The 23725-nt window shown below is 37.3% G+C and overlaps 1 protein-coding gene across 2 annotated transcripts; it reads left to right on the plus strand.

Annotated features, from left to right (window-relative positions):
* Positions 1 to 1984: 1984 nt before the first annotated feature.
* LOC123564679 (2-oxoglutarate and iron-dependent oxygenase domain-containing protein 3-like) lies at positions 1985 to 20622 on the plus strand. Of its 2 annotated transcripts, none has more exons than XM_045358424.2 (9): positions 1985 to 2190; positions 3715 to 3914; positions 6198 to 6273; positions 11007 to 11049; positions 15187 to 15251; positions 15589 to 15639; positions 16293 to 16446; positions 18328 to 18446; positions 18959 to 20622. In XM_045358424.2, the coding sequence occupies exons 1-9, from the start codon at positions 2102 to 2104 to the stop codon at positions 19014 to 19016; spliced, it is 855 nt and encodes a 284-aa protein (XP_045214359.2). In that variant the 5' UTR covers positions 1985 to 2101; the 3' UTR covers positions 19017 to 20622. The 2 variants fall into 2 exon arrangements, with proteins under 2 accessions (XP_045214359.2, XP_045214358.2); XM_045358423.2 differs by having other exon boundaries at positions 18328 to 18451; positions 18959 to 20617.
* Positions 20623 to 23725: the final 3103 nt, after the last annotated feature.

Here is a 23725-nt window from a genome sequence, read left to right on the forward strand (position 1 = left end):
CAATTTTGAAAAAAAGTAATCATTTCTTAGGTTTGTTTACATGGCTGACCAGTCAGAACGGAAAAATGTTACCTAATTCCCAAGTATACGATTACCCTTTTCCCAGTAATTTCCCTTTACTTTTTTATTTGGTGGTCTCTGACCTATATGATGTCGACAGCGAAGATGACAAGGACGACGATGACGCTGGCGGTGGTGTTGGTGAAAATGATGTTGCTGTTGGTGATCAGGCGGAGTAGACGACGACGATGACGATGAATGTGACGGTAATTAATATTTATATAAATATTGTTATTGTTGTTGTTGATGGTGATGATGATGAGGAGGAGGAAGAATGATAAGGGACCGATCGAGGTAATGATGGTAAAGATGATGATGGTGGTGATTTTGCTTTGCTGCTACTGCTGCTGATGATGATGTGTGATGATGAGGAGAAGACGACGACAATGACAAGGAGATGGTGACTGTTGATGTGATTTTCGTTGTTGTTGATGATAATGATACTTAAGGACTAAGAAGAGGACAATGGAGGTGACGATGATGAAGTGATGATATTGTAAAAATATTGCTGTTGCTTCTACTGCTGCTGCTGCTACTGCTGCTACTGCTGCTGCTGCTGCTGCTGCTGCTGCTGATGATGATGATGATGATTATGATGATAAAAATGTGTAATAATGCGATAGAAACGGCCGCGACGATGGTAATCATAATCAGGATGATACAACTGCCAGTCCCGCTGCTGCAATATAACGAAAGATAACCAATCATGTCAAAATGGTTGGCCCCAAAAGTAGTACACGTGCGCCTGCATACGCACTTAATGTCTTAATTTGTTCGAGTAGCCGAAGAATACACCTTTTATTAAATCATCCGCATATTTAAAGCTCAACGAAAAAAGTCTGTTCGATACACATTTGATGAAATAAATCCAAAACTTACCAGTAGCGTCTTTCGAATATCCGATATATTTGCTAGTTTCTGTCTGTCTGTAATGCCTTTATCGATGCAAGATTCTTGTCACACTATATCATACAGTTTCACAGTCTGAGAAAATCTCACAGGAACCCATTCAATCACCAGTATAATAACTATAACCTGTTAGACAGAAAGAGAGAGAGAGAGAGAGAGAAAACTAAGATACAGAAATGTACGCATACAAAATGAGCACATTAAGTAAATTGCCACAAATAGCCAGTAGTTAATGTAATACAATGATGAGAGAGGCTAGAGAGGGCAGCTTGATATATATATAGTTGTGTACGGACAGAAAAGGTCAAGGCTCATATATTATTCAGAAATATTGATGTACCGTGGAATGTTGGCTGCTGGCCATCATAAATAATTGTGAAATCTGACCACTTCTCGAGGAGAGCTACTTGTAAATCACTCAAAGACTCGTAGGGCAATAGACGCATATTTTTCTAATTTTGTAGCCAAAAGAACAAGTCATAATTAATTTTTTCAAAGGAATTATCTGCCAAGTGCTCTATGATAGAATTAAAAAAGACGAAGGGCACAAAAATTGATCAACATCTGTCTGGCAATAAAAGAGAAATGCTTTCGTTCCACACAACCAGTTAATGCTTCGTGAAAGATTATATACTGGCCGCGTCAACCACTTCCAAAATATTCTGTTATTATTCTTCACCGTGCTCATAAATTTCTCGATAATTTTGAAATGCTTCCGGCATAAAAGTCTGAGAGTCTCCTATATTTCCAGCTCTTGTAATAATACAACTAGATCTACATTTTTAGGGTATTAAAGGTTATATTCAAAAACTGACGCACATTATCAGATTTTTACTGATCGCTTAAAATTCGTTCGCTCGGTTTTGTAGAATGAATTTTTGTGTGTGTAATTGCCTCTAAGTTTGAAAACGATTTAAGTATATTTTAACAATCAGAAACTTATTCAACGATCTTTCCATGACACTGCCTCTTTATATGCACCGAACTGTTCCGACTGTTTCCGGTCATTGCCGAGTATTGCTACGTGTACTTCCGCCAAAAAATGTAAACACGTTTCGCGTGTTGTAATATAATATCCTGCATTGGTTTTTTTTTTTAAAGTTTGCTACTCCGTTTTTCACCAAGTACTGTAATGGCACTACAGGCACGTGAGAGAAAACCGAGAGTAGGCCTATACTCCCAGAAGGACACACCGAAAAGATATATTCGAGTAAACGACAGGTATTTCTCAGTCATCATATTTCGCTCGATTGTTTGGTTTTGATGTTATTTCTGTATTTTGAAAATAGTTGGCCATCTAGGTTCAACCATGTAACGGCCACCGAGAAAAACGAGCAATTATAAGGAATAATTGCTAGCAATCACAACAAGTACGAACGACATCGGGTACGAATGTTTACCATTTCACTGTGTACAACCGGTTAAAGATAGTGCATGTACAGATAGATGTATAGGACTTTCTATGATTTAAAGCAAAAATAAGTCAGCCGATCGGGGTGGCTCATTTAATGAAAGATTTGAGCTGTCTTGATCACAAAGTGCTTAAGATGACATTTTCCCATCACACATTTTGCGTCGTCCGTTGTCCGTCAAGAATTACTTCAACGAAATGTTCTGAACTTCCTGGCCAATTTCAGCCAAAATTAGTAGGAACGTTCCTTTCAATATTGTTCAAAGAATTCCTTATTATTCTGATTGATACGGCAACGGAAAATAAAATATATGAAAAATGTATACCTTGTCAGAAACCACTTGTTGTATTTCAAAATAGTTTGACAGACATGTTCATTGTCCCTTCACCAAACTTTCAAATAATTCCATTTCGTCTAAAACATAGCCTATATGGTACGAGGCCTCTTTTACATAAAAGTATGTAATGGAAACTTTAAAAATCTTTTTGTCAGAAAAACAATCCGGATGTAGAAAGAATGTTACACAAATGTTTCTTGGGTGATGTTTAAGTTTCGTCAAAAACGTCATGACCGACAGAGATAAAAATGTAGAAAAAATCAAACAACAGTCTCCCGGAGTTTGAAATAACTTCGCAGTATTGTTCCTTGGATGACCCTTTACTACGAATATTGTTCTAATTATTCCTACTTGTAAATAAAACTTGGTCATCAGAGCTAAAACAGACAAATATCCCTGAACAAAATCTCTTCCTTACCAACTGATTGATCAATACAATCTCCTTAACCGATTGAAAGAGAAACGTTTCTTGAGTGGCCCTCTACCAAATTATTCAGATTCGTCAAAAAGCATACCCCCCCCCCCCCCCCCCCCCCCCCCCCCCCCACGATGTGTTTATAGTGAAAGCTGTCGGAAATTGCCTGTCCCATCTCGACATATGGTCACAGAAATGTTCGTCTACCGAGTGGCCGTCTACCGAGATTATTAAAAAGATACGCGAAGTAGAAAAATCTAAAGACACCTCCTAAACCACTTGTTCATCATTTTCAGTAATCTCACTCTAGAAGAGTATACTCGCGTTTCAGTTCGACTGGTTCGATATGTTCTACTAAATCTAAAGCTTCCTTGGTTCGTCAAAAACGTGGCTGAAAAACGGGCCTAGTTTTCTTTGTTTTAAAACGTTGAAATTCTTTTACGAGCGTGAAATCTAGTTGTTTTTAAGTAATTTGGTAGACTGTTTCTGGGATGTCTCTTTACCAAAATTATTACCAGTCTGTACAGTGGAACTCCTGTGAGCGATTTCAGGCCATCAAAATTCTCTTTTTGTTCTTACAGAAAGAATCAAAGGCGTCAGATATATGCAAAATATGTAGTAGCATTGGTCAGTCTTATTGGACTTTGTCTTGGCTTGTATTGGAAGTCTCTCTACAGCACGAGTAGTAAGATGTCCACATTTGCTCCTGCAAATCAACAAAACAGTCAACTGACTTACACGGTGAACTGCTCCGAAGATTACAAAAATGAAATGTTTGAAGGTGGGTAAAGAAAAATCAAATAGAATTATAGAATTATGTAATTATGTCTCCCCCACTTAGGGAGATATAGGGTGATAGGGCTTACGGAGTAGATGACCCCTATTGCTTTTGAGGTCACTCGATCAAAGGTCAAGGTCATAGGGTCTGAACATGGAAAATCGATTTACGTTCAATAACTTGAGAACCACTTGACCCAGAATATTCTCAGGATGATTGTACGTGCAATGTAGATGACCCTTTTGATTTTGGGGTGGTCACTCGATCAAAGGTCAAGGCCAAAGGGGCCAGAACATGGAAAACCATTTCCGATCAATAACTTGTGAACCACTTGATCCAGAACGTTGAAACTTCACAGGATGATTGTACTTGCAAAGTAGATGACCCCTATAGATTTTAGGTCAGTAGGTCAAAGGTCAAGGTAACAGGGCTGGAACATGGAAAAGCTTTTCCGATCGATAACTTGAAAACTCTTTGATCCAGAACCTTCAGAGTTCATAGGGTGATATGGCTTATGGAGAAGATGACCCCTGTAATTTTTAGGGTCACTCTATCAAAGGTCAAGGTCATAGGGGCCTGGTCATGGAAAATTGTCACCGATAAATAGCTTGAGAACCACTTGACCCAGAACGTTGATACTAAATGGGATGATTGGACATGCAGTCTAGGACCAGGCAGAGGAGATGACACCTAATGATCTTGGGGTCAGTAAGGTCAAGATCACAGGGGCGGAACACGTAAAACCGTTTCCGATCAATAACTTGATAACCACTTGACCCAGGACCTTGAAACTTCACTTGATGATTGGACATGCAAAGTAGAAGACTCCTGTTGATTTTGGAGTCACTCGGTCAAAGGTCCAGGTAGCAGGGGCCAAAACATGGAAAACCTTTTTTTATCAATAATTTCAGAACCACTGAACCCAGAACATTGAAACTTCATAGGATGACTGGACCTGCCAAGTAGATGACCCCAATTGATTTTGGCGTCACTCGGCTAAGGTCAAGGACACAGGGGCAAGAAAATCCTTTCGTCCAATTACTTGAGAACATCTTGATAGCTGAAATTACATAGGATGATTGGACATGCCGAGTAGATCATGACCCCTCTTGATTTTGAAGTCACTCAGTGGTCAAGGTCACAGGGGCAAGAACATGGAAAACCGTTTCCAAGCAATAACATGAAAAGCTCTTGATTCAGAACCTGTAAACGTCAAATGATTTTGGGGTCAGTAGGTCAAAAGTAAAGCTAACACGACCCTTAAACATGAAAACCGTTTCCATACATAACTTGAGAACTACTTGATCCAGAACCTTAATACTTCATAGGGTGTTTGGACATGTCGAGCAGATGATCCCTATTGATTCTAGGATTTGTAGGTCAAAGGTCAAGCTCACAGGACCCTGAGTCCGATCTGTAATTTGAGAACCACTTGACCCAGAACCTTGACACTTCCTAGGATAATTGGACTTATTGAGTAGTATGTCTTCCCCAACGGCCTGAACATTGAAAACCATTTCCATATAGATGACCTAGATGATCGCTGTTGTATTTCAATCGCTTAGCCAACTACTTTGGCTCCTGTCCCTTATTAGTTTAGTTTAAACATAGTTTGTTTCAAACAATGATTGCAATATTTACAATTCACGATACATAATACAAAAGATAATGCTTGAAAAAGGATCAGAGCCGAAAGCAGCAGCTTATAGAGGTCTTCTCCTCTGACCCTTATTGACTTCTTGCCTGTGACTGTGCTTTCGGGAGAGGCATGTGCCTTTCTATAAAAACATCATCTACTACTAGTTAAAATTGCAAGTATAACGAAGCATATTAGACAGTTTTAGTTTCCGTTCAAAGATTAGAGAAAGCTTTGACTCTTAGTTATAAGTTTTCATGGGACGATATGGTCCCTTTTACTTCAGACATCCATAGGTCAAGTCTATACTGACCTCAAGCCAGTCTATAAATGGATAATGATTTGACATAGGACTGTCAAACTTCATAGGATGGCTGCACCTGTGGTCAGTAGATGGTAGTTTTAGGAGTCAGTAGGTCAAACGTCAAGGTCAAAGGATACTTTAGACAGAAAATTACAAACATACGTGTTTCATAAAAAACTCTTGTTTTTTTTCCGTAGTCTAAATTACCCGAGCATTGAATGCATTTTCGACGAAATTATTGTGTAGCTAGATAATTATGTTTTACAGTGTTTGCAGTATGAGACGGAACACCTTTTTAGAGTAGCTGAATGCATTGTATAGTGCACGTAAATTTATTATTATTCAGAATGCAAACCGAAAAGCTGTGCTCGTGTTGTCATGGATAATTTGGTGTCAGGAGATGAAGCGCTGCACATGCTAAGGTAATCCATATCTTTGTAAACAGTTAAACCACTAATATTACGGATTTTGTGTGTATTAAGTTTCCCCATACAGCAAAAACCAGGATTGTAACGAACTTTTCAGGTAATCATTTTCCATTACAGACAAAACTATTTTAACGAAATTCAGGCTATAAAGAACAACATTAAAATTTAATTCCTGAATTTAGGTCCTCTTTGTAGTTTTTAAGTTGGGGCAGGGATTAACGTCTCTCCGACACAATTATATAGGTCATATGGCGACTTCAAGTCTGGCTTTTTGTGTTGGAGGAAATCCCAGATGCTCCTCGATCTTGTGAATTATTTCAGACACGAACTGACACCTCTGTAGAACCGTCGACTTACGATGGTTTTCTCGCTTGAATGAGTTTAACGCCTAAAGTGAGGTTTCGAACTCGCAATGGCGAGGGCAAGTGATTCAATATCAGCGGCCTTAATCACTCGACCACGGAAGCTCCTTGTTTTTCGTTGAATACATGTAATATAAAATGCAAAAAGTACAGCGAATTAATCGGATACATAGAATACATTTTTCATGTCGCAATATTCAAAAATATATTGAACTATTCATCGTTAAGATCATGATCAAGTAATTTTGAGACTTGATTGAAGTAATGCTATGTTGTTAGATATTCTTTAGTGACCCTGATTGAAATTGTATTTAAATTATTACAATGGTAATTTGCCGAATATTCGACGGTGTCTGAGATGAACGCCAATATTTAATTGTATTGAAAGAGGTCTAAATTTTTTACATTAAATTTCTTCATCTAACCACAAATATCACAGTTTTAAAGTGTCGTAAAATAATAAAATCATGAGCAAAAATGGGTAAGTATGATATATTGTTGATAAAAAGTACTATGCTGAGGTACGCACAGGCACAATCTCGATAAATAAGAAAAATCCTCCGTATGTTATCCTACCCTAAGGTATTTATAAGAACCATGGTCGTAACGTGAAATGTTTATATAAACCCTTTCAATCAGTAACATTTCTCAATTGAAAACGATGCAAATTCGGTGCAATATGATAGTAGCTATTGAAAAAGCGATAATTTAATACTTCGCAACGTGTCAACATCAAACATTTATCCATCATTCCATATGCATGATGACTTCAAAAATTTAAGTCTGCTTTCGTCAACGTTACAGAAAAAACTTGCTTGACCTTCCCTAATGAACATCCGGGTCTAGAGGTCACGACAGTGTGCACATGTTTGGCGAAACGTAAACAAACAAAAACAGAATTAAAAAAAATCACAATTTTACACTAAAACTCGAAATGATGAATGAAATTCATCTTGTATACGATATTTAATTTGAAATCGTACATTGGTCTGCATCTGTTCTGTTTATTTTATTCATTTTGCACATTAATGCTGCATTTTCACATTTTAGCGAACACGTGTAGTAAAGTGACGATTGACATACATTTTCACAACAGCCAATCGGAATGGTTTTTTAATCTAGAACGGAACTTCACCAGGGAAGTTCAAGCAAGTTTTTTGTGTTACGTTGAAATTACTATAAACTACGCGTTGTTTTTCTAAGATAAGATGTATTAAAGAAATGTGACCGGTACTCAATGGAAGATAAATTACCACTTGTTTGATATCCATAGTACACATTTACCGCACTGCGTGTTTTAGGTATGAAATGCGCGATTGAAACGGGTTAGTATATTTTCCCGTTCATGACCATGGTTCTTATAGAATACCTAGGGGTAGGGTATAACACGTACGGAGGCATTTTCTTTCTGATCTGGTGCCAGTGGTAACGCTATGGGAAGCTACTCGGCAAACTTGTCGAACATTCCAAAATCGGAGTTTATACACTTGCAGTCGCTACCTGCATGATCGCACCTTCAAAACATTTAAAGTCTTCCATAAATACTAAACTGACCCCATAAATTGCTTTGAAAAACACAGTACAAGTCTATACGAGCGAAATATTTCAGTAATCCTCGGTGATTTCATTCCGGATAGCGGACGTGTTCCTGGTTTTTATCACTTCGTTTGGCAGCTGAAATCGCCGAGGATAACTGTAATATTTCGCTTGTAGAGACTTCATGGACTTGTACTGTGTTTTTTAAAGCAATTTATGGGGTCAGTTTAGTATTTATGGAAGGCTTTAAATGTTTCGAAGGTGCGATCATGCAGGTAGCGGCTGCAAGTGTATAAACTCCGATTTTGGAATGTTCCACACGTTTGCCGAGTAACTTCCCATAGCGTTACGCTTGCATAGTTCACCTTTTCAATGTATATGATACTGTGACCGGATTTTTTGTCATCGATTTTTTTTCATTTGAATAAGATATAAAAAGTATGTTTGTGTGAAAAAAAAGGAATTTTTATATTAAACAAAAAATATACACTGGACCCGTGCCTGTGCATACAACTGGTACTAGTACTGGTACTGATGATAAACCCGGAGAATGATTAAATATGTTCCGGCCATCTGTGAAACTATTTGTTATTGGTTATCAAGTCGGTTATTTATTGAAAACAATATGAATAAACTAAAACTACCATTAAACTAAGTATGATATCTCAGTTTACCACGACAATCCAACTGATCGGTTTGTACATTAATAGTAAAACACAATAGTTAGTAAACATTCTGTATAAATAAATGACTTATATTTATCTGTTTAAAAAATATTTATCCAAAATTACTGGGGAAGAGGGTGTTTTTTGCGCATGCTCACTGTCGCCACATGAAGGCCTGACATTGGGTCACTTTTCATTACTTGATCAGGAATGACTGTTTCAGCTTTTTGGGAAAAGTTTCAATATAATACTACGAAGAAAATTTTGTAAATGACAAAAGTGTTCGAATTTATCATCAGTCAGCCTGCTTACAGTCCCCATTTTATAAACCCATTTCAGGGCCTCACTTCGTGTGAGTTTGCTAATTAAATATAAATTTGAATTATGTCAAGTTTTCAGCAAATGTTAAGCTTTATTTTGATACCGACAATTGATTACAAATTGTAGAAATAAAAAAGTTACAGGTAAAAACCTCATTTTCTGTTCGGGTTTATCATCAGTACCAGCCCTACTCTTCCGTAATATTGGCTTTTTAACAATCTTGGAAGTTCATTTGTTTATGATGATTGCATAATAAATAAATTAAAGGCTGTACGAAAATGCACTGGAAATCGACAGATATAAATCAGTTTAATTGTTATACAGGTCATTATAGGTGGATATAACTTAACACAGTTTGCTAGTCCGGGGGTGTTGCTACAACCGGAGATGACTTATAGTCACAAGATCTATGCAGACTAAACGTCTTATTTTGTTATTTTATATAATGCTGACTAGATAGGATTTTGCTTTCGCAGCTAGCTACACACAGGAACAGCATGAATTTCACAGTGGTACATAAAAGGCGATGGGGATATGAAAAAGCTCATGCGTACAAACGGGAATTTTAAGGCAAATATTTTTCTCCATAATCCACCGCCGTCAGCAAAATCAAAAACCACGCTTGTCTCACAATAAGAACCAAGCGAGGCGCATTTCAACTTCTTTTTACTCGTAGCTTGTAGACATAACCGTTCCAATAGCCTCATATCCTGTGTTTATTTTATTATGCCCCCCTTCGAAGAAGGAGGGGTATATTGTTTTGCAGATGTCGGTATGTCTGTCGGTCGGGCGGTCTTGTTTTGCAGATGTCGGTATGTCGGTCGGTCGATATGTAGACCAATCCGTTTCCGGATGATAACTCAAGAACGCTTGGGTCTGGGATCATGAAAGTTGATAGGGAGATTGGTCATAACCAGCAGATGACCCGTATTGATTTTGAGATCAGTAGGTCAAAGGTCAAGGTCACAGTGACCTAGAACAGTTAAATGGTTTCCGGATGATAACTCAAGAACGCTTAAGCCTAGGATCATGAAAATTGACAGGAAGGTTCGTCATGACCAGCAGATGACCTCTATTGATTTTGAGATCAATAGATGAAAGGTCAAGGTCACAGTGACACGAAACAGTTAAACGGTTTCCGGATGATAACTCAAGAATACTTTGACCTAGGAGCATGAAAGTTTACAGGGAGATTGTTCATGTTCAGCAGATGACACCTATTGATTTTAAGGTCAGTAGGTCAGAGGTCAAGGTAACAGTGACCATGAACAGTTAAACAGTTTCTGAATGATAACTCAAGAACGCTTGGGCCTAGGATCATTGAAATTGATGGGGAGGTTGATTACGACCAGCAGATGACCCCTATTGATTTTGAGATCAAAGGTCAAGGTCACAGTGACCCAGAACAGTTTTATGGTTTCCGGACGATTACTTGAGAATGCTTGGGCCTAGGATAATGAAACTTGATAGGGAGGTTGATCATGATCAGCAGATGACCCCTATTGATGTTGAGGTCAGTAGGTCTAAGGTCAAGGTCACAGTGACCCAGAACAGTTAAACGGTTTCTGGATGATAACTCACGAACGCTTCGGCCTAGGATCATGAAACTTAATGAGGTTGACCATGACAAGTAGATGACCTCTATTTATTTTAAGGTCAATAGGTCAAAGGTCAAGGTCACATTTACCCAGAACAGTAGAACTTTTGTATACAATGACCAAATAATTTACGTTCCTTGTGCAATTACTGAGTGCATCAAGGGGGCATTTCGTGTTCTACGAGCTCTTGTTTTAAGTATTTATTTTTTTGCAGCCTAAGGTATTTAGATCACTTATATTTTCAGTGTTGCAAAGAAAGGGTTATCTTACGGTGGATCAACAGGTGGGGTAAGTACAGGGTCAGTAAAACTTTTTGCAGATATTATGTACGCAGAAAAAGTGCAGTTTATACAATAAACATGAACGGTTGATTAGAAAAAGAAATCATGGCTTGATACGTGTAAAATGAATGAATATTTGATTTACTATATTTTGGTTTCCAGTTCGGCAAGACAGACATGCCACCTTTATATATTTTATTAACTTTATTATGTGTATTGTTTTTGCCCTGTCCGTCCGTCCTTCCGTCCCACTTCATTTCCGATCAATAACTGGAGAACCATTTGACCTAGAATCTTCAAACTTCATAGGGTGACAGTACTTATGGAGTAGACGACCCCTATTGTTTTTGGGGCCACTCCATCAAAGGTCCAGGTCACAGAGGCCTGAACATGGAAAACCATTTCGGATCAATAACCTGAGAACCACTCTGCCCAGAATGTTGAAACTTCATAGGGTGATTGGACATGCAGAGTAGATGATCTGAATTTGGGAGTCACTCTGTTAAACGTCATTCTTGCATAAAAACTACTTTTTTCACTGGATCCGCCCATGTATTAACGGGAGAAAAATCGTGTGCAAACAAGGCAATTCACGTGCTGTTAATACCCGATTTTTATTTTTGAAATGCTTTGCCAGGGCTATATGTATGTATTTTTACGCACACTGATATTTGGCATCTGCATCTTGTTTCTTCCTTAACTACCTCATCTTGTAGCATTATAAATACAATGTAATCCATAGTATGTTTAGCTGTATCTGTTTCCAACCCCAAACGTACTGCCCCCATCAATGTACGCCCTAGCTTCTCTTAGAGTTCACTTCCTTTACAAAGCGTCTGTTCAGTTATTGTAAATAACTGTGAATAAATAAGTATCGTGTGTAACTTGTGCTATTGTTCGTTTTTAGGTATTATATTTATGATTTTGGTAAGTATCAGTCGGTATGTTTTTATCTAATTTCTCGAAGAATTTATATAAACAGCTTGGAAACTTGACACTACGTTCGTACTTATCCGTACTCCAACTGCGTGTCCGTACTCAATATAACTCGAATGCAAAGTTATTATTCTTGAAATTGTGATCGAGTCCACCAAATTGTGAAATGATACGAACAATTATTGGTAATTTTATGTTTGTAATAATGAGAGATAAAAAATCGCTTAAAAACCTTCAGGAGGTGCTTTTGATAGCGTTGTTTATTTCCGGGCCCTGGATACGGATATTTAAAACATGTTTACCGTTTCCACGAACAACTGGAATGGTAAATAAAAAATGTACCGGAATCGTCAAGTCATCACATATGAAAAAAATACATAAATCGCCGTGAAATATATTTTTATGCAAGAATAGCGACAATACACGTTTGTTTTGTGTATTAACATCTGCAGAAGCCCTTGGGATATGTTTGTGACCTCGACCTTCGGTCTCGGTCACAAACAATCCCGCGGGCTTCTGCAGACGTTAATACACAAAAAAACGTGTATTATCCCTACAACGTCATAGGGGCCTGAACATGGAAAACCATTTCCGATCAATAACTTGAGAACCACTTGACCCAGCTTGTTGAAACTTCAAAGGATGATTGGACATGCAGAGTAGATAACCCCTATTGATTTTGGGGTCACTCCATTTAAGGTCAAGATCACAGCGGCCAGAACATGGCAGTTCATTTCTGGTCAGTAACATGAGAACCATTTGACCTGGTACCTTCAGACTTCATAGGGTGATAGGACTGCAGACTAAGAGTAGAAGACCGCTATTATTTTTGGGGTTACTAGATCAAAGGTCAAGGTCACAAGGGCCTGAACATGGAAAACCGTTTCTGATCGGTAACTCAAGAACCACTTGACCCAGAACGTTGGAACTTCATAGGATAATTGGACAAGTATAGTAGATGACCCGTAATGATTTTTGGGCCACTTGATCAAGGGGCCATCTGTCCGTCACATTTCATTTTTGATAAATAACTGGAGAACCATTTGACATAGAACCTTCAAATTTCATAGGGTGATAGGGCTTACATACTGAGAGTAGATGAGGTTTTGGGGTTTTTAGATCAAAGAAAACCGTTTCTGATCGGTAACTCGAGACCCCACTTGAACCAGAACGTTGAAACTTCATAGGATGATTGGACAAGTAGAGTAGATGACCCTAATGATTTTTAGCTCGATTAATCGAAGAATAAGTAGAGCTATCCTACTCACCACGGCGTCGGCGTCGGTGTCGGCGTCGGCGTCACACCTTGGTTAAGTTTTTCGTACCAGTCCACATATTGACAAAGTCTTTTGAGATAAAGCTTTGAAACTTTCAACACTTGTTTACCATCATCATGGCCAGTTATAGGCAAGAGCACATAACTCCATCAAGGATTTTGGCTGAATTATGGCCCCTGTCGACTTAGAAATAATGGTTGAGTTTTTCATACCAGTTCATATTTTGACAAAGTCTTTTAAGATAAAGCTTTGAAACTTTCAACACTTGTTTACCATCACCATGGCCAGTTATAGGCAAGAGTACATAACTCCGTCAGGGATTTTGGCCGAATTATGGCCCCTTTCGACTTAGAAATCTTGGTTAATATTTCGTACCAATTCATATTTTGACAAAGTCTTTTGAGATAAAGCTTTGAAACTTTCAACACCTGTTTACCATCACCATGTCCAGTCATAGGCAAGAGTACATAACTCCATCAAGGATTTTGGCTGAATTATGGCCCCTTTTGACTTAGAAATCTTGGTTAAGTTTTTCGTACCAGTTCATATTTTTTGTAAAGTGTTTGACATATGGCTTTGAAACTTTTATCACTTGTTTAGTATAATAGTCTCTATCTGTAGGAAAGAGAAAATAACTCTGTCATCTATTTTGGCTGAATTATGGCCCTTTTTGGACTTTGAAATTGGTTCTGTTTTCATACAAGTTCATGTTTTGTCAAAACTATTTGACATATGGCTTTTAAACTTTGAACACTTGTTTATCATTATGATTTCCATCTGTAGGCAAGAGTACATAACTATTTTGACTGAATTTAATATGGCCCGTTTTTTGACTTTGAAATTGCCTCATATCTTGCCATTTAGTGCAAGACTTATCAAAATCAAAGTAATATAGGAACATTGTTTGTCTAATCTATTTATTTCTTTTGTCTGAATATCCGTGGAAATATTTTGACCCCATTCTTCAATCAATTCTTCGAATAGTCGAGCGCGCTGTAGAACATGGAAAACGGTTTCCAGTCAATAACTTGAGAACCATTTGACCTAGAACTTTAAAACTTTATAGGATGATAGGACTATCAGGGTAGATGAGCCTTATCGTTTTTCGGGTCACTTGAGCTAAGGTCAGGGTCACAGGGGCCTGAACATGGAACACACTTTCCGATCAATAACTTGAGAACCACTTGACTCAGAATGTTGTAACTTTATAGGATCATTGGACGTGCAAGGTAGATGACCTATATTGATGATTTTAGGGTCACTTGATCAAAGGTCAAGGTCAAGGAGTCTGAACATGGAAAACGGTTTCCGATCAATAACTTGAGAACCACTTGACCCAGGATGTTGAAACTTCATAGGATGATTGGATATGCCAAGTAGCCTATCCCTATTGTAGCCACTTTCGCTCCTGTCCCCTATTGACGTCTTGCCTATTATGACTATGCATTGGGGGAGACATGCGCTTTTCTACAAAAGCATCTTCAAGTTAAATCACAATTGCCAGCAACACGAAACCATGGAATAACATGTAACAGAAATCGATCTTGACATCGATTTCGCAAATTATACCGATTAATCCTTTCTAATACGGACATTTTGTTTTGTTGTATTAGTGAACGTTAGCCGACACAGTGTCAAGTTGTGCATGCGACCTTCCAGCTATTTGAGTGGTGGATGAAGACCCCAGTTGCACGGACGGGCACCTGGATAAAACCATTGACTTTCGCAAACTAGCTGGAAGGTTTCCTAACAGAAAATAATTCTACAACTAAGGAAGGTTTCGAACACATGTAGCGGCGAGGTCTACTCGCATGTACAGAGGTACAAGATTGTATCACAATCCCTCAGACAGTCGCATCAAATACCATGTATTAGAAAGTGTTGATTTTACAAAAAAAGATGTGTAATGGTATTTTTATACATATTTACAGGCATCTATCTTAGACTTACACTCTGGCGCTTTATCAATGGGTGAAAAATTCGTCAATATATACAGGTGAGGACGATCATGAATTGCCGGACATTTTGTAATGTCGAATAGAGTATTTGTAACGTTTGAAACTCAACTTCGTAAATATACAAAAGCTGCGTGGCAGAGACTGCGCTAAACGGCCTATTGCCTTGAACTTTGCATATGTGTCAAGGACATAAAAAATGTTTAAGATGTGAATATGAAAGAGGTCGAAATGCTGCATTATTTTTATACACTTACTGACCTACTATACCCCTTTTCACTTTCATCCCTCTTTGAAGTATTGCCCACTATAAAAGATAACAAAATAAAAAAAGTATGCCTTCTAAAATAAAATTACATTCCTGCTAATTTCTTTCAGGGTTTTACCGGAGGAAGACGGCTTTAAGGAAGAAGACTTCGCAATATATAGGTAACTGAAGACTGGCATTGATTTTAATCATCTTGTTACATGTTTCGTTAATTCTTTGAAACAGGAAGAAAACGTCTGGTTTCTTCCCGTAATATTTAAATAAAGAGGTGATTGAAATGTTTCTTTCAGCGCCGTGTTTGACAAGTTAAACATGTAACCGGTAATGAATCACTACAAATATCAAGATATTCTGAAATTAATTTCCAGTTTCTCTCCGTCCGGTTATGCTACACAGTTATTTCAACTCGGATTGGTTTTTATCATGCAAGTTATTTACGGTGTACTTATTTTTCTTTCATCGCTTTAAATGAACTGTTGTTTACTGTCGGTATCTTAGTCACATTACTTTTATAGCTCGTAACTAATCTTTTTAATATATTTATAGCCTACTGTTTCAAAACATCAATTGAGCTGCACCATGAGAAAACCAACATAGTGCATTTGTGACCAGTATGGATCCAGACCAGCCTGCGCATCCGCGCAGTCTGGTCAGGATCCATGCTGTTCGCTATACGGTTTCTCTAATTACAAGAAGCTTTGAAAGCGAACAACATGGATCCTGGCCAGAATGCTCAGGCTGGTCTGGATCCATGCTGGTCGCAAATGCACTATGTTGGTTTTCTCATGATGCGGCTCAGTTTTATTATTTACAGACAGGTGAAGAATAAAATACATCAAGCAATATCGGAATATTTTGGTATACCCAAATCTAGCATTTATTTGACAAAACCAACGTTCTTCTCGCGTATGAACACAACTGCAGCTAAAACAGTCCATGATGAATATTGGCACAAACATGTTGATAAGGTATGACCTAGATTGAGTACGCCTACTGGCTGATCTCAGAAATATGGAAAATCGAGTGTTTTTATGCCCCCTTCGAAGAAGGAGGGGCATATTGTTCTGCAGATGTCGGTCGGTCGGTCGGTAGACCAGTCCGTTTCCGGATGATAACTCAAGAACACTTGGGCCTAGTATCATGAAAGTTGATAGGAAGGTTGGTCATCACCGGCAGATGACCCCTATTGATTTTGAGATCTGTATGTCAAAGGTCAAGGTCACAGTGACCCTGAACAGTTAAACAGTTTCCGGATGATAGCTCAAGAACGCTTAGGCCTAGGATCATGAAAGTTGATAGGGAGGTTGATCATGACCAGCAGATGACCCCTATTGATTTTGAGGTTAGTACGTCAAAGTTCAAGATCACAGTGACCCGGAACAGTTAAACGGTTTCGGATGATAACTCGAGATTGCTTGGGCCTAGGATCGTTAAAGTTAATAGGGAGGTTGGTCATGACCAGCAGATGATCCCTATTGATTTTGAGGTCAGTAGGTCAAAGGTCAAGGTCACAGTGACCCGGAACAGTAAAACGGTTTCCGGTCGATAACTCAAGAACGCTTGGGCCTAGGATCAGGAAAATTGATTGGGAGATTGATCATGACCAGCAGATGACCCCTATTGCTTTTGAGGTCATTTGGTCAAAGGTCAAGGTCAGATTGTCCAGAAACAGTTAAACGGTTTCTGGACGATAACTTGAGAACGCTTGGGCCAAGGGTCATGAAAGGTGGTAGAGAGGTTCATCATGACCAGCAGATGACCCCTATTGATTTTAAGGTCAGTAGGTCAAAGGTCAAGGTTACAGTGACCCGGAACATTTGAACGGTTTCCAGACAATAACTTGAGAACGCTTGGGCCTATGATCATGAAACTTGATAGGGAGGTTGGTGATGACCCCTATAGATTTTGCAGTCTGTAGGCTAAAGGTCAAGGTCACATTGACCCAGAACAGTTAAACCCTTTCCGGACGATACCTTGAGAACGCTTGGGCCTAGGATCACTAAACTTAATAGGGAGGTTGATTTTGACCAGCAGATGATCCCTGTTGATTTTGAGGTCAATAGGTCAAAGGTCAATGTCACATTGAACCAGAACAGTAGAACTTTTGTTTACAGTGAGCAAATCATTTCTGTTTCTTGTGCAATTACTGAATGCATCAAGGGGTGAGGGGAGGGGAGCATTTCGTGTTCGACGAGCTCTTGTTGACAAAAAAGAGAAAGCTTTGCATTTATATTTTAACAAGACACAGTACTGATTAACATTTTATATAAAGGCAAATGTTTTCTGAGAAAAGCAAGACATTTTGTTTTTAAATATGCTCGTATCCAGATATTACTTGCACGGCCTCCAGCTGGAAATAATAATTTACGTTTGATGACTTTCAGAATCATTTTACACTAATCATGTACATGCTTCTGATACTATGATAATGCCGATGATAGATCTCGAGGAAAAGAGGGAGTGATGAATGGTTTACAAAGCTAAAGCTGTACATACAGATAAACGTGTAGCTTACCTACATCTTCTTAACATTCGCAGCTTGACTTGCCAAGATACATCGTAACCTCGGAGCAAAACTTGAGTAGTAAATTGAAATAAAGAAGCGGTTGTCCAAATTGTTTGCTGAAGTGACATTATGTAGTACTGCAGAATGCTTTTATTGCCAAAGAAAAAAGGAGTGACAAGATTTGAAAATAATAGAAACATTTTTATGAACTTTTGGCTATTATATTGGATTGGTTATTGAACGATATAGGAGAACATAAGGTCCTCGCTTAGGACTTTTTTTATACTTTTCCATTTGGAAATGTTTGATAACTTTCAAATGTATTATACTTTTGCTGTTGCAGACGACATATGGTTCATTCCATTATACATCGTTACTATATTTAACCACGTATGGTACAGATTTCACCGGCGGCAGGTTCATATTTGTTGACGGTGAAACGGAAACAGCCGTGGAACCGCGGTTAGGTATTGTTGACTGTTTTGTTTTGATAATTTTCCAATGGTAACATGTACTTTACTGCAGTAACACCTTTTTTTTCAATGGACCTGATACGCAATGTGGTGGCATCTTTGGTTTAAACCAAAGCCCATACCTAGGCATAGTCCAATTTTTTTTATGGAACAAAATTATTGACCCTTGCCTCCTAGAGTGATTTTTCGAAATGTGTTTGATCTGTGTTTGTATATGGAAGATGACCTTGCAACTTTATAATACCAGACAACAACCTTGGGATTTTATACCGTAATTCACCTGCAATTGCCTTTTCAGAAGAAGGCCTTGTTGATCTTGCATTATTTTCAGTTCTTGGTATTTATCTCAAGTAAAGAAAACATGTATTGGAGCGGAATAAGACATCTATGGGTGTTCAGCAATGACTTCAGTTTACACTAATAGCTGTTTTAAGTTTTGCAGCTGACTTCATATTCTGATCATGTATGTCTAGAAAACTTTATTGTATATTTTTATTTCAGGTCGAGTGTCTTTTTTCACGTCGGGATCGGAAAATGTACATTATGTAGAAAAGCTTGAGTCAGGAGTGCGATACGCTATAACCATTTCATTCACCTGTGACCCGCAAATGGCTATATCGGACCCGGATGTCAGATAAAACTATGAGAATTGTGATTTTAATATTGTTTATTTTTGAACTGTTGCCTTCTAACATTATATAGTGGTATATGCGACTGTGTGTACGAGACGTTATGTGTAATATAATTACATGTTCTTGTAGGTTTTGACCAATTTGATTAGCGCAGATGAACATTAGAAAGCATGCATGAAATGCACGTGGAAGTTAAATGTACATTCCTGTAGGAAAAACAATGTTGATGCTGTTTGAAATATTTCTTACATAACTGACAATTTTTGTCTGTATCAAAGGCAAGCTATGCTGGCTATGTTAACAAGTACCTTGTTATAAATTGGCCGCCATTTAATATATAAGTATACCAAAATAAAGGAATTTACAGGCAAAATAAATAGAGCTATTAAAGGAATTGTAACAGTAGCTTGATCTAGTTCTTGCATTCGGCTCGCGGGGTGGAGTGGAGGTGCCAGACTTGAAAGATGCGTGTCCTCAAGCTAGTGTTGTCAAGACACTTTTACTATAACTAAAATTTTAATTTTATCAAGATGTGCACTATACATTCCTCTTAAAGAAGAAATCATTTATTTACCGTGACTTGAAGATTAATTAAAGTAGATCAGGCTCGGATAAAATACAGTCAGACTTCCGCCATGTGGATTTCTGTCTGTTCGTATTTAGTTATACATGTATACAGAATATTTATATGATTATATCAAAGATGTATAAACTCTTTGATTATATGTATGTAAAAATAAAGCGCTTTTTAATAGAAAATATTTTCGTTTGGTCTAGGCCTATGTTTAAAAGCAAGTTCCTGATAAACACGTTTTATAAAAATCAAAATTATTGAAGGGCAAGAATTTTACAAAGGAGAAAACACATTATTGGCCATAAAATTTAAATTATTCAAGATATCTTTAAAATTCCTACTTTACCCACAAAACCCTTCATAATGAAACAACATATCGCGGAAAAAATTGGGTGGATTCATAAGTTTATCATTATTCATTTATTTTATTCCAACATGTACAACACTTCATCAAAACAACAGCACGTTTCGGAAATGATAGAATTATAGATGTTCTGAACACCGCTGTTTACAATCAAAAATAAGGTTTGGTTGTGCTGATTGCACTTTAGGTGGACAGGGAACATTTATTTATTTATGGATTACAAATTTTTCTTAATTTAGATTTTTCTTCTTTTTTCATTTTTTGTGTGTTTCTTTCTTTTTTGTTTTGAAACACTTTACCTCTTGTATTTATTTAAATTCTCTAAATCATTTACATAACTATGACATACAAAGAAAATAATGCTCATTTTGTTAAATTTAATGTGATAAATGGGAAGGGCCAACCTCTAAGTTGGCAAAACTTGTGGCCCAACCCTTTTGCTTTTATGTAAGTTGAATTCTAATCATACTGTTATTAATTTGTTAAAATAAGCAATCCTTTTTCATTGTATGATTTGTGTATTTGTATTTAAATTAGAAGCAATAAAATATGATTAAACTAAACTAAAATTTATCATGACATCAGTAGTTCTAACTGACCAATCAGAGAGCTGCATTTTCAAGTACCTGCCAGTTTCCACTTTGGTAAAACAATGCAATACAGATACAGTGACTTTAGAAATAAATATCACATTATTTCAGAAATCAACTAAGATCTTTGATTGCACATTCCACAGACAATGCTACAGACTACAGTTTTTTGAAGTTTATTTAAATATTAAGTATGGATTTAAAACTTTGATTTCAGTTCAAAGTTTGAGATTTTACACAAGGAGTCTATGATAAAGTCCGAGTTAAATGTAATCATTACCCAAGTGAAATTAGTATCATTCCGAAATGTTTTGGACATTAATTATTAATTAAAATGTAGGCTTATATATTAAGCCTACGGATCTACAAGATACAAGAAGCTTTATTTTATGTCGGATACAATATAACAAGTTAATATTAGCTCATGAGCTATTTCCCGACAAACATATATAAAACGGAGATTAACAATGATAAAGCAGCTAAAAAGGAAAAAAAAAATAATGTGCTTTAAGCGTGTTGAAACATATATGTTGAGTAAGAATATTAAGAGATTTAGATTAAAACAAAATAATATCTATGAAAGGTTTAAAGTGTTAAAGTATACATAAGACAATTTAATAATAGTAATAAATAAAATTCATGAAAACATAAAAATAATTGTAATTATTAATATAGCTGCTATAATAATTTTATGACATATTTAAATAAACAAATAAAACAAATTTATAGAACATAAAAAATAGTAACTATTAAAACTATATAAATAGTGGATTAGCACATAGAAACATTAACTAACTTATAGCTAAAACAAGTATATTTACAGTTACATGCTAAGAAAATAACCTATGGGAATAAAAAAGAAGCAAACAACATAAAGAACACAGTCAAACACAGTGAACACATACTCCAAGGTGATCAGAACTCCTGGCTCTTACTGACGTTTGAATGTCTTATCTGCCCAACCAGTCTGTTCGTCCAGTTGACAACAGATAGGCTTCTCTAGGGAAAATAGAAAAAAAAACACAAATGTCACAAGTGTTTGATCACCCGGAGTATACAAATAAGCTTATTTAGATAAGGAAACATTTTTTTTACGGTTTTTACAGATTTGCAGTATTATATTTGGCATCACGTGTACATACAGTGAAACTAACAAACCATAAAGCTACCGGTAAGTATTTACATCGGAACAGATGCAGCATGTATAGTACATTAAAACGCCGGCTTTGTAAGCTGCACGGCTTGTCCACAGGCGCATTACTTGGCCAGCACACCTTATAGTAGACAATAAAGTTTCTATCTTGAACATGCAGATCGAGAAATTACATTATGCACAAATTATTTAAGCATATAGACAAAAAAAGCAACTGATATGCTAATACTTGTGCGAGATGGCTTAGAGAAATATTTAACAAAAGCAACATAAAAAGCATAACAAAGATACAGACACAGGTTTAACTAAGCGGAGACAAAAGATGAAAAATAAGCACAAGCAGGACAACAAGTGGCAAGCAAACTGGCTAGCTACACATAGCACACGCACACACTTGGTGCCTGTCCAGGTGCGAACAAGCCTGACAAAGTCTTTATACTTATCCACATACGCATGTCATTTGACAGGCTGTTCCGCACCCTGACGGCCTCAAAGTGGAAAGAATTTTTGCCATACCTAGTTGTCCTCACGTGCGGAAGTTCCAGTACGTCTGTGTATCTGAAATCATAATTAGAATTTTTAACATTTACAAGAGATTGAAGATATTCCGGGGATAGATCGTTTATACATTTGAAAGGTTTCAATTGCTTTTGCACGTAACCTGTCAAGATGTAGTCTTGACATATTTACTTTCGTTAATAGGGTCATAATCATTAAAAACAATTCTTAGTGCCCTAAATTGTAGCTTTTCTAATTTTTCTGTATTGGTTTTAGTGCAGAAATGCCAAATCAGTGGACAGTAATTGAAATTGGACCTGATAAAAGACTTAACGATAACCAATCTTGTATTTTGATTTAAAAACTTGCTTAGTCGCTGTAACACATTTAGTTGTTTCGCAGCTCTTTTGCATAAGTTTGTAACCTGTTGGTCAAAACTGAGTTGATAGTTTAGGTCTACACCCAGAAGCTTGCCCTCATTTTCACATATAATTTCATTATTTCCTATTTGAAAGGATTTGACCTCTTCGTTTGTTTTGGCTCCTAAACAGATGGACTGAAACTTTTCAGTGTTGGCTTGCATTTGGTTTCTATTGAACCAGTGTATAAGGGATTCACTTTCTGATTCAGTAGTATACCTTTAAAGGTTTTGAGATTTGGGTGACTATAAGATAAGGTATTATCATCTGCATATAGTTATACAGTGTAGATTTCTTTACGCAATAAAAGATGTCGTTTATAAGGATATTGAAAACTAATGTATTGATCCTTGGGGCACTTAATAATTTGTAGCCAGTCGCTTGTAAACTTATTAAATTTTTAACCCTTTGAGACCTGTTTGAAAGATAGTACAACATAACTTGGCATGCATTTTCTGTTAACCCATATATGCCTGTAGTTTGGCAATAATTTAGATTGTGGGGAAGAAAATCAAAAGCCTTAGACAGGTCCATTAGCACTGGATCTGTCTGGAAAAATAGAACCTTTATTGTTTTACAAGACAAAGGATAAATGAATTTTATTTAATTATTATTTAATAAAAAATGCACTTACCCTTTCTAATTGATTGTAACAGTCTCAGGAAAACTGTGCAGCCCCGACCGGGACTCGAACCTCGGACCTTTCACCCGATACGAGAATCGCTACACACCTTGCCTCTTATTGCGAGACATTGGCACTCCTGGCCAATGTCTGCCGCAGACTGTTAACCGAATTCAGATGCACACCCCAGCCAAACTGCTTCGCCCCGCATGGCTCCAAGGGTGAACATCTCGGTAGATCCTCCAAATGTAACAGTCTCAGGAAAAGTGTGCAGCCTCGACCGGGACTAGAACCTCGGACCTTCGGCTTACCGTGCCTACGCCCTACTAAATGAGCTACCGAGGCCACCCGATACGAGAACCGCTACATGATAATAATAGTTGTACACAGTGGTTACGGAAATAGTCGGAGATTGA

The sequence above is a fragment of the Mercenaria mercenaria genome, chromosome 2 (assembly GCF_021730395.1).
Source record: "Mercenaria mercenaria strain notata chromosome 2, MADL_Memer_1, whole genome shotgun sequence".
Classification (NCBI taxonomy): Eukaryota; Metazoa; Mollusca; class Bivalvia; order Venerida; family Veneridae; genus Mercenaria; species Mercenaria mercenaria.